General features: G+C 34.1%; 2 protein-coding genes and 1 pseudogene across 4 annotated transcripts; 2 read left to right on the top strand and 1 right to left on the bottom strand.

Moving 5' to 3' along the window:
* On the top strand, positions 1-3362 carry LOC107904476 (calcium-dependent protein kinase 1). Of its 3 annotated transcripts, XM_016830863.2 has the most exons (9): positions 5-513; positions 597-883; positions 1175-1318; positions 1408-1560; positions 1665-1780; positions 1884-2051; positions 2513-2640; positions 2744-2843; positions 2938-3362. In XM_016830863.2, exons 1-9 carry the CDS (start codon positions 101-103, stop codon positions 3019-3021), a joined length of 1593 nt encoding a protein of 530 aa, XP_016686352.1. In that variant the 5' UTR covers positions 5-100; the 3' UTR covers positions 3022-3362. The 3 variants fall into 3 exon arrangements, 1 of the variants encoding a protein (XP_016686352.1); XR_001686240.2 differs by lacking the exon at positions 2938-3362 and having other exon boundaries at positions 1-513; positions 2562-2640; positions 2744-2798; XR_005920916.1 differs by lacking the exon at positions 2938-3362 and having other exon boundaries at positions 1-513; positions 2159-2640; positions 2744-2798.
* A 1097-nt stretch (positions 3363-4459) lies between these two features.
* Positions 4460-7594, top strand: LOC107904478 (uncharacterized). Its single transcript, XM_016830865.2, has 4 exons — positions 4460-4810; positions 5246-5398; positions 5887-5958; positions 6501-7594. Exons 1-4 carry the CDS (start codon positions 4664-4666, stop codon positions 7167-7169), a joined length of 1041 nt encoding a protein of 346 aa, XP_016686354.1. The 5' UTR covers positions 4460-4663; the 3' UTR covers positions 7170-7594.
* Positions 7595-8676: 1082 nt separating this feature from the next.
* LOC107904479 (reticulon-like protein B3) lies at positions 8677-10891 on the bottom strand (annotated as a pseudogene).
* Between the last annotated feature and the right edge of the window lie 1558 nt (positions 10892-12449).

Genomic DNA, 12449 nt, shown 5'->3' with positions numbered 1-12449 from the left:
TTTCAGTTTCAGACAACTCAAGGACAAATAGGTAGCTTTTCCTTCCGACTCGCCTTAACTCGCTCATTTTTCAACTTTTTTTTTTTGTTTTCCGGTTAGAATGGGTAACTGTAACCGTCCTCCCATCGCCAGTAACCGGTTCCGACCAGAACCCGACCCAGGCGGTACCCATCATAATGACGACAACGTTAAACCTGTTCCCGGCTATTCACCGCCTCCCAAAACCCATTACTACCATTCTTCAACCATTGCCTCCAAAAACCGCCTCGCCACCCCCAACACTCCACCCATCGGTCGTGTGTTCGGCCGTACCATGGAGGACGTCCGGTCAACTTACGTCGTCGGCCGTGAACTCGGCCGTGGTCAGTTTGGCGTTACCTACTTGGTAACTCATAAGGAAACAAAACAGCATTTCGCTTGTAAATCTATCTCCAGGCGTAAGCTTCTCACCCGTGATGATATCGAAGACGTCCGCCGTGAAGTTCAGATCATGTATCATCTCACCGGCCACAGGTTCCCCCCCTCCCCCAAAGCAAAACTTATTGTTTTTTTTTTTATCATTTTAAAGGTTTTTAAATTAATGTTGTTGTTGATAGGAATATTGTTGAGCTAGAAACAGCTTGCGAGGATCGGCGCTCGGTGAATCTGATTATGGAACTGTGTGCTGGAGGGGAGTTGCTTGATCGGATTTTAGCCAAAGGTCATTATTCAGAAAAGGAAGCGGCTAATTTGTGTAGGCAAATCGTGACGGTGATTCATAATTGTCATTCAATGGGGGTAATGCACAGGGACTTGAAGCCTGAAAATTTCTTGTTCTTGAGTAAAGACGAGGATTCTCCATTGAAAGCTACGGATTTTGGGCTCTCTACATTTTTTAAGCCAGGTGAGTATTTGTGATTCAATGTTACTCGAACTCAGGTGTGAATGTATGTTTAATTTGCCCAATATGTGTCTTAGGACGGACATATCATTGAACCATGTCGGAATATGTATCTAGTGCCTGACTATGGTAGTTGAAGAAAAATGAAGAGTCGAAGCTTGTTAAAATTCCCTATTTGGGTTTGCTTTTCATGGTACATTATATCGAAATGCTACTACTTAAAATGAATTGTGAACCTTCATATGTTATCGCAGTTTATCCGATCGAGTAAGGTAACATTCTCTACTAATGCAGGAGAGGTTTTTAAGGATTTTGTTGGAACTGCTTTTTATATGGCTCCGGAAGTATTGCACTGGCGATATGGACCTGAAGCCGATATTTGGAGTGCTGGGGTGATTCTTTACGTTCTCCTTAGTGGGTCTCCACCATTCTATGGAGGTAGTACTATTGTTCCTAATTGAAGATTAGCTATTGCTATGTTGTGGATGAGTGAGAGGTCTCTTATTCCTGCTTTTGATTATATGCAGAAACTGAAAAGAGTATCTTCAAGTCTATTCTTCAGGGAAATATCAATTTCTTATCAGATCCATGGCCTTCTGTTTCCGACAGTGCCAAAGATCTCTTGTCGAAGATGCTACGACAAGATCCCAAGGAACGGCTTTCAGCTTCTGAAGTCTTGGGTAAGTTTTGGGTGTAAAAATCATATTTTATCTTCTTGTTCGTCTCGCATTAAGTTTTTCATCGAGTTTCTAGGCAATTCTGTTAAAAAAGAAATAAACTGCAGATCATCTGTGGCTGCGGGAAGATGGTGATGCATCTGATAAGCCTCTCGATGTTGCTGTTTTAACTAGAATGAAGCAATTCAGGGCAATGAACAAATTCAAAAAAGTTGCTCTAAAGGTGAATTGCTTTTGTCTGATATACCCTTATGAACCATTAATATGTAAGCATTGCGGCAACATAGTCCTCATCATCGTCCGTTTTCCTTTTTCTCTTTGTCCAGGTAATTGCGGAAAATCTATCGGAAGAAGAAATCGTAGGTTTGAAGGAGATGTTCAAATTGATGGACACTGATAACAGTCGAACAATCACCTTCGATGAGTTAAAAGCTGGCCTTTGTAAACTCGGTACTAATGTTTCCGAGTCTGAAGTGAGGCTGCTAATGGAAGCGGTATGTCTCGATCCTTTTATATATTTATCCTTCCTGATAAACACTGCGCTTTTAAATAATTTACTTAAATTCCAATCTAATGACGTAACCTTGGTCATACGGATTAGTATTAAGTATCTTAATGAGCCTCTAGGACCGAGGAACGGAATAGAAACCAATATCTTTTACAAGGAGAAATGCAGAGTGAGGTCAACATGTAACTTGCCATCAAATTATACAATGCTAAACAGATGACAAGACAGGGACGGTACACGTTGGAGAAATGCAAGCCCTCCCTCCTGCCGACCTGAAAGATACTCGAAAACCAAGATAACAGCTCACATGTATTTTAGTTCATTTTAGAATTTTTTTATGAACTGAAAGAAAAGGGTGATGAATATCGTGTTTTGCATGTGTTACATGAAACATATCAAATGTAATTGTAAATCTTGTTAAGCAAAATATATTTCATACTGCTCTAGACCGACATTGACGGAAATGGAACGATTGATTACGTGGAGTTTATAACAGCTACCATGCACATGAATCGAATGGAAAAGGAAAAACGTTTATACACTGCCTTCCAACACTTCGACAAGGACAACAGCGGGTAATCAGTCTACCATTTTCTTAGTATATAACGATTTTCTTCCATTCCCGAATCATATGTTCCCATTGTGATATCTGATCATATTTGTTTCGACTCGATTTAGGTACATAACAATGGAAGAGCTCAAACAGGCCCTTCAAAAGTATAACACGAGAGATGAAAAAACAATAAACGAGATCCTTGCTGAAGTTGACACTGATAAGGTCTGCTAATGGTGGATACATTTAAACGAAATTATTGCAATTGAACCATTGTAATGGCATCTTCATGTTTGATGTACCGTGTTGCTTCGTACAGGATGGAAGAATAAACTACGATGAGTTCGTTGCCATGATGAGAAAAGGCAATCCGGAGTTGGTTGGAAACCGGCTACACACTTAACCTGCAGTGCCATAAATTCATGTCTCGACCAGTTTGGTTTTGTTATAACCAAAATCACACCTTCATTGCCTGATCTTGGTTTCCGATCCGAGACCCTGAGCTCGTGTTCGGAAATCATGTTCTTGGTTGGTCTATTTCTGCCCTTTGACATATATATGGGCCAAGTTTTGCCGTCAAACTGCGGAAGAGTATTGACTAATATGAACTTTTAACTTAATAGAGGGAGTTTCATGATTTTTAGTTTTTGCTTGTTTGGACATTGTGCTATTGTTAAAATATGATTTTCAATTCCGGGTTGAATGTAAATTAAATCTTTTATATTTAAATATGGATTTGGCTCAGGGAATTTTGTTAAGAAATCCTTTATATTAATTTAAAATTCTAAAATATAAATTTATTATTTGTTAAATTTTTTTTAAAACTGCATGGCAAACGAATTTTGGATTAAACGTAATTAATAACATGGAAGGACCGCAAAGAAAATGCATTATTGTTTAGAAGAAAATTGGGGAAATTTCCCGAAATCATTATTAACATGAAAAACAAATAAACTATTCTATAGGGTAAAATGGTTGTTGCTTCTGATAAATTTAATCTTTAATCTTTGTATTTTTTTTATTAATTTCATCCTTATTTTTTTAGTTATATTTGGTCGTTAATTTTATTGTTTTTTTTAACAGAAATACTGGCTAAAATTTTAAGTTTTTAACGAGGTTGGGATGATAATTTGCGTGGCAACTTACATATACTTCATGCCAAGGCCAAATCTATGGTGGCTGGCAAGGGGCTGACCCCCCAAAAATGGAAATTTTCATAGGTCTTTTAATTTTTACAAGATTTTAATTTAGTAAAAGGTAAAATTACACTTTAGCCCCCTCAAAATGATTAAATTTTGATTTAGTCCTTTAAAAATTATAAAGATATAAGCTATTAAATTGTGAAATTACATTTTAGCTCTCATAAGATTATACAACTTAATTTCGCCCCCACAAAAAGAAATCTGGTTTCGCCTACTTCATGCTGCCACGACACCATTTGTTATATCATTAACAAATAATTTAAAATTATAAAATATTTAAAAATAAAAAATAAAAAATCAACAAAATATATAAATAGTTCATAAATTTTTTTTAAAAAATAACAAAAATTGCATGAGGATTGCCATGCAAGCTACCATGTTTAAAAAATTAATATTTTAGTCAGTATTTCAGCTAAAAACAGTAATTTGACTATTTTTGAAATGTTGATAGTCAAATATGATTCTTTTTAAAAGATTGAGAGCTTAAAGAGGCCAATTTGATAAAAATGTAAAAATTAAGGACTAAATTTATTATTATGCCTTAATTGTGAAATAAAAGGACCAAATGCAATTAATAAACACGGAAGGGACCACAAAGAAAATTTATTATTTTTCAGAAAGAAAATTGGGGAAAATTCCGGAAATCATAATTAATAAGAAAAATTAATTCCTTGTTTCCAGACACTCCCTAAAATCCTCTCTGCACCAGAAAAAAAGATCACACTACCCATCTCGAAACGAAAAGAACTTCAGAAATTAGGGTTTTGATTTACAATTCCCAAATTACATGTCAAGTTATGCCTTTTTAATGCAAATTATTAGAGTTCTTGAAATTAGGGCCTCATGTTGAGTTCCTACTGTTCTCACTCTTTCTCTCAGCGCCCAATCCTTGCTCCTGTCTTCAAATTTCAGGTTCCGAATCGACGTTGTACCTTTTCTTTAGCCCGAAGCTCCCGGATCTTTGAATCCAACTCCAAGCTAAAAAAGAACGTAAGTATATATGCATAAGCATTTTTGTTGTTTGCATTTTGTTTTCTGTTACTTTAATTTCATTTTTATGTTAGAATTTTGGTTTTTGAGAATCTGAAGTTGAAAACTTGAAATGGGTTATGTTTGGTTACCAAGAAAATGGAGGAAACTTTAATTGGAATTGCATTATAGTTAGTTTTTGACCCTGAAGATGAATTATAGTTAGTTAGGTTCTTCTTGGTTGCTGAGAAAATGAGGGGAAAAAATTATGTATCAAGAAACTTGATTGATCTACTTAGGCCATGATGTAGAACGTTGGCAGCTTTATTAATCAGTTGAGGTTTAGAGTTCAATTGAGAATCTCGTTTATTGTGGTTTTTATTTCCGCAATCATGCTTCATATACTATTACTTTACAAGCATTTCTGGTTTTATTTATCTATTTTTTAATTTGCAGAAATGGAAGATTTCATGCTTTAGGCATGAGGGTTTCTCCCCAGAAAACCCAAAATCCGAGTATATCGAGCATTTCCTGCCCGAAGAATTATTACAACCTGAGTTAAGTACGCCTAGTGCTCGCAAAAGAGATTGGAAATCAACTCTTCAGGAGGTAATATTTTCTTTTAATCGGTTCAGTTTAGTGGACCGCCGATCTTTATTTATTTACATGCCAGAATAGATGGTATGTTCAGTTTAATCTGCACGTCTGCTATCTATTATTGGCTACTCATTGAGTCTATTGCAATCAGCCTCTTCATAGGCTGGACAATCAATTTGTTAGCTAGAGTTTAGTCTGGGGTAGGATTTGCGGGAGAAAATAGATGTTGCTCATTTGTGGACAATCGATCTTAACATGTATAATTCTGGTGATCCTACTTCTTTTGTATCAAGTAATTAAATCGGCAACATGACATTTACCCTTTACATTTTGGTCTCTCTTTTTTTTGGAACTCGAAATGAAATATTATTGTAGATAATATTATAGTTTTATGGGATATAAAATTTGAGTGTAGTGCAGAATTGTCTAGTATGTCAACATGTTTGCTGATCTCTTTTTTAAATTTTGTTGGGAACATGATGAAATTAGTTGGTTTGCAGGCTGCAGATGCTGTATTGAGTGCAGTGGGTAGCAGGTGGACTGTACCATGGACAGCAAAGACAATTCTGCAGGTTGGCTTGTTACTCTGTAGAAATATTTGGCATCTTGATTGTGCTTTTAGCTTGTGTTGATGTTAAGCATGCTCTATCAATTAATTACTCAGATATAAGAGCTTAAGGTCCATGAACTCTATCAATGAACATCCTCTGGGGCGAAGCTGCCAACTGGGAGCTTCATCCCATAATGGATTCTTTTGAGCCTAAATGAATCTGGGAGAGAAGAGAAAATCAAGAGATCCTTAGGTTTAATACCTGCTGTTAGATCATAGCTGAACTGGGATAAATCTTTGCTTATTGTTTTACATCTAGTAATCGATGATTTATTTGTATAGGAGATTAGTATTGAAAATGAATTTGTGGAAGAATATTTCATAATAGGCTAAAATCAATCAAATCTGACACTATATTATTAGCATTTCATTATTTCAAGATTACAAACTATAATGATGGATTGAACTGAGGAATGGCCTCTTGTATGACAATCTCATTCAAACTTTGGATGAATTACAAACGTGTCAGTTAGTTGCATGATAATATTTTCTATGCTCACATAGGTTATGCTTCTCTGGGTAGCTGCTTTCTGGTTCATTGGGTCTTGGATGATTCCTTTTGCTGCTCACATGTCGGGGTTCAGCAAGGAATCTCTAACATTCAGAGGACAAGCCTTGTTCAGCCTTGTGACTGATGTAACCGAAGGTCTTGCTGGGATTGCGATACTCCACCGCTGTTTGTCTCAGTTTTATCCCCTTCCATCAGATTGGTTTAAATTTAGTTTGAGAGGGAAGTGGCTTTTCGATGTTATGCTAGGATGTCTCATGTTTCCTGCCATCAACCGATTATCACAGTTCAGCCTCAATTTATTACCCCTTATGCCATCTACACCCGTAACCCTTTCAAGTGTTGAGCAGTCAATTTTAGCAAGGGATCCAGTAGCCATGGCACTATATGCAATAGTAGTTTCGATTTGTGCTCCTGTATGGGAAGAAATAGTTTTCCGTGGTTTCCTACTCCCTTCATTGACCAGATACATGCCCGTTTGGTGTGCAATACTAGTCAGTTCAGTCGCCTTTGCTCTGGCACATTTTAATGTTCGGAGAATGTTGCCACTTATTTTCTTAGGAATGGTGATGGGTGTTGTTTTCGCACGGTCAAGGAATCTATTACCATCCATGCTCCTCCATAGTCTCTGGAATGGCTTTGTGTTCTTGGATTTAATGAGATAACTGGCTTTGTTTTCTCATATCAGCTGTAATATAGGTTCATTCCTACAGAACCAAAAATACGTTCCAGGTCAATTTTCTGGGGCATGCTTTCTTTCTAGGCTTTCTAAGTGATTTCTCGATGATTGACAAGCGACTTCTTCGTATCTGCTACACAAATTGAATGCCTAGAAAACTTGTACAAGTCTCATCAACTGAGTGCTAACATGCATAATAGGACATTCAGTTAAATCCCAGCATAGCTTAAGAGAATTTGCCTTACCAGGAAACAGTAAAAAAGCAACAAAGAGAATGAAGATTATATATCTTGCATTTTGGCCAAATGCAAATCTTCCATCTTGGAATTGTAGAACTGCATGTTTTAATTTGTTGGGTAAGAAAAATTTTCTCATTCTTCATGGTGATATATATATACGGTAATTATTCTATATTCTTCTAGTGGAGTTTTCCGATTTCACAAAGTTATTATTATTTTTTTAACTTTATTCTACAATCATATGTTATCGTTTCATTTGCTTATGGAGTTTTTTCATTAAATCAAATAAATTTTCATAAATATATATATTATATATATTTTTCTGGGTGTTTGAAATTCATAGCCAATAGCTAAAAACAATAGAAAACGGAATTGAGGACTCAATGTTTGGGATATATTGGATGTTTTATAATTTTATTTTGACGCCCACAGATTATTTATTTTGCCCCTACTTGAAAAATGATAGAGAAAATATATTCTAGTAAAATGCACAGTATCAGGCCAGCAGGGTCTTCGCAAATGATAGAGAAAATAATTTATGCATATTAAATGTATGTAAAATATTTTTACACCAGCCGTGATATTGATGGAATATTGGCAGTCAAAGTAGAGGATTGGTAAGTTGACACTGTGGATTATTGGTGTAATTCTTTTTTACTAACTTGGAAATAAAATTTTTATATTATAAAAAATAAGAATCAAATAGAATATGGAATTCAATTTGCTTGGCACTAGTATCATTCTACAAGGTAATTTTAACCTATGGATTTGCTTTTATCAACATTACAAGTTAATGTTACTCCAAATTTACTTTTTTTTAATGGGCCTAATCTTCCCAATAATTCTCACATTGAGATTTAAACTTTTTTTTTATTCAAGTTAGTCCTTTAACTGAATTAGGAATTTGTTACCGCATTGTGGGTAGAACTTTTCTTTTGGTCCAAGTTTATCAATAAATTTGACAATTGTTTCCATACTAATGCCTCAATTATAAGATTTTCAAGAAAATATCAATAACTAACTTGAACCAAAAAAAATCAAGCTCCCAATTTCAGAGTAATTGTTAAGTTCAAGCATCAAAAAGTGATTTAACTTTTTTTTTTGTGTGTATTTAGATTTTAGAGAGTCCTTCAAAGTTGCTTATATCTATATATTATGTATGATATTCAAGTATTGGATATGATTTTTCAAGAAAAACAAACACAAGGGAAATTGAGAGAATTTTGAACCCAATGGATAATGCACTAATCAACATGAAAAATGATAAAATATTATCACAAAAGGCTATCATTTGTAGAAAAAACAAGATTTAAAACAGAATCCCATATTCATCCGGTGACTATAAAACTAAAAAGTATAAATGAAGGGTTCTAATTGATATTAAAATGAAACATAACCTTCATAAAACAGAGCTACCGCATATGTATGTCAAAACCTAGCAACAGCAAACATCTCGGCCCGTAAATTTGATCCTTCTTTCCTTTCAACCGTCTCCTCGGAATCTTAGAAATTTTGCATCAAACACTGCATACTGCTTCTTAATCTCATGCATTGCTTTCTCAGCAAATGGATCAACCTTGTCCTCATATTTCTCGTATAGCACAAGAATCGTGTGAAGTAGTATGAAGACTGTTCGCAAAAAAAAAAAACCCGAAACCCGAAACCTTTATAAGGTAAAAGGAGGGTGAAGACAACGGCAATACCTATATAGAAAAGTGTCAAGACCCACAAGCTAGCAATCACCTGAAAAACTCACAATGCCGTTAGGATATAATTAACGAGTAAACTAACAAGAGTTCAGGATAGTGGCAAATGCGTATCTAACCATTATATCACTATCTTAATTACGAGCTTCAGATGAATGAATTGCTTTATGCTCGACCAGAAAGGCAAATGACTAAGAAAACATACAGCGAGGATCTTCTTAAAATCTCTTCCTGATGCGATATCCTGCAAGACAGAAAAGTCAGTTGATCTCGAACCTAAGCGCTTGAGCACACTCTAAAACAGGGTCTTTAGGTATTTGAACTTCAGGGATACGTGTTGGGGACCTATTCAGAACGATTTCAACATTAGCACAAACAAAAAGGATACCTGAATCCAAATATAACCTCAAAATCAGACGATAAAATCGGTGGCTTAGTAGCTTACTTGTGGATGAAGGTAGTAACATTTGACCACAAGAAAAGTAATGCAAGTGTAAGCATCAACAAGTGACCCACTAGAGGGAGAAGGTTGTATTCCAGCAATTCCCGAGGGCTCCTGCTGATGCCTTTTTGTTCCTCCATAGGAAAAGGTCAGCCGCTATTACACATACACACAATTTCATCACATGAGTATGTATAGCACAATTAAAGAAAAAAAAAGAGGCAAAGGGTAATAATTACTGATAATGATCACCTAAGTATCAAACTAGTATCGTTAAGAAAGGTTATTAATAATCAGTACCAACAGGAGTCACCCAGCTATTAGTAGATTTCTTTTAAGGTCATCCAACTATAAAAAATTACAAAATGATCACCCTACTGTAAGTATTTTTATTTCTTCTTTAGTCACCCAACTATGAAATGGTCAGAAAGAAAAATAAAACTGCCAAAAACAAATTATATTATTACACAGAGGGTTAGATCTTTTAGAATCAAGACTAAATTGATACAATATATAAATATTGAGGGTTAAAGTTATTATTATATAAATTTTTTAAAAGCTGCTATTGTCAGCTGGTGACAAAAATATTGAATATATGCCGTGACCATTATGCAACTACAATAGTTAGGTGAGTAAAAAGAAATTTGCGAATAGTTGCGCGACTACTAATATAGTTTACCCAAAAAACCCAAAAAAATAATCACAGAAATCCTAAACCCTAACTTCAAATATTCATGCTAAAACGGATAATAAAATATCAAAAACCATAAATTAAGCACAAGTAGCATTAATCAAAGCAAAAATCCAAGCTCGACCTTAGCCAGGTCTAACTCTTCAATGACCACAAAAAATATTTCAAAAAAAAAAAGAGAAATTTAAGAAATGAAAAAAAAAGTTTTTGCAACATACATTTGCCTCCAACAAAAACATGGTGGACGGGTCTTTCTCTCCCAAAGAGACGAAAGACCTTGTATTAGACCGACGTTTTTGATGGCTTATCGTCATCGGAATCAGACGATGAATCATGGCCGTGGATCTTCTCTGCTATCTTCTCCATCAACGATTCCTCGTGCTCCGCCATTTTCTTTTGAACCCCAAAGTTCTAAAACCCTTACTACTAATTGTGAAAAACGTTTGAAGATTGAAAACCCCCCAAAGTTCAAAAAAGAAAAACGAAAATCTGGAGAAATAATTTTGAGTGTTGTTATTTTTTACTAACGAGCTCAGCTCAGCTCAGCTCCATTTTGTGATAAAATAGTTTTAATCTGGACCGTTTATAACAGGAAGATTTTGATCTGGACCGTTGATAACCCGTGGGCTTGTAAAAAAACCGGGAAAGATAAACGAATGAGACGTACGTTTTTATAGGTTCGAGGATTCACGGCAGTTTTATTTTTGACAAACTAATAAACCAATAATATTGCACCACGTGGAGTTCCATAAGCCGTTGGATTTGTATTATACCCATTTAAATTTTAAAGTCTTTAACTTTATTATTAAGTCAAAATCTTTTTGATCATGTAGAAAAATTAGTTGACATATTATTACCGAAGTTTTTAAACTCCCTAAATAAGATTTTAAGAATGAAACATATCTCATTTAATTCACTAACAATACATAAAATTATATCTATTAACTAATATTTTTTAATTCAAATGCATATGAAAAATTGTTAAAAATTACTATTTAAAAGTTTAGTAAATAATTTGATATTTTTTTTAATACGATACTTGTTTTACTTTTTGGTTGAATATAATAGTTGTGTTTGATAAAAGTTATACGTATTGTTACTTGAAGTTAATGGTATAAATATTTTAGTATTTAATTCGAGTTTTATGGTTGATTTGATGATAATTCATAATTAACTAATAATATTAACAATTAACTTCCATCAATCAACCTTAAAAGCAAAAAAAAAAAATCACGGTCATCCGTCTGCATTTAACAAATTAAATCAATTCACAATTAGCACCAAATTTATTCTATTAACAAAATAATGAGAATCCAACCCTAATAATATTAGCAATTAACTTTTATCAAATTAATCCTAAAATTTGAATCAAACACTAAAAAGTAAACATTGTTTTCTTTGGGTGTCAACATGTATAACTCTTTTTTTCAAATAAACAATACAAGTATCATATTAAATTTTTTTGTCAAACTCGGGTATCAAATAAACTTTATACCAGACCAACAAATATTAGGTGCAATATTAAGTTACATTGCAATCTTACGGATAGAACTTAAGTTTAAATTTTAGAGACAATATTGTTAAGAATAGCAACTACAAACTCCGAAAAGATGAATTTTCATGAACCGTAAAACAGATATAAAATATACATATTTTAATTAAAAAAAAACCAATCTTTTGACACTTAAGAAGCCTGCACGACTTTCATGCCTGTCCTAGTTTATTTAAAATAAGCCATGGAATAAAATCTCTCCGATATTATGATAAAGACATGGTTGTGTGTTTACACAAAATCCTGTACCAGAAACACAAATCTGGTTTGTTTGAAGAAAATAATAAAGTTTTTTGTTTGGTTTTTAGATTCTGGGTTGTCTTAATTGGCTCACATTGGAATATTTTTCGTAGCTTTGCTTATCCAATTATTAAATTTCATAAACAATGGCTTCCAATTCTGGTTTTAGGAAATACCATCACAAAAATTAAAAATTAATGGAAGAAAAGAACAGAAGATGAGGTAATATAAGTCTTGGTTGGCCCATTGTAAAACAGTTCAGTTCATACTGTAAAATTGTAATAATAATAATAATAATAATAAAACCCTTTTGGATTTATACATAAATGAATGACGGTGATTGAGTTTTAACTTAATTAGTATGGATATTGTTGTTAATATCAGAATATGCGAGTT

The sequence above is a fragment of the Gossypium hirsutum genome, chromosome D11, assembly GCF_007990345.1.
Source record: "Gossypium hirsutum isolate 1008001.06 chromosome D11, Gossypium_hirsutum_v2.1, whole genome shotgun sequence".
NCBI lineage: Eukaryota > Viridiplantae > Streptophyta > Magnoliopsida > Malvales > Malvaceae > Gossypium > Gossypium hirsutum.
This window is presented reverse-complemented; position numbering and strand designations above follow the sequence as displayed.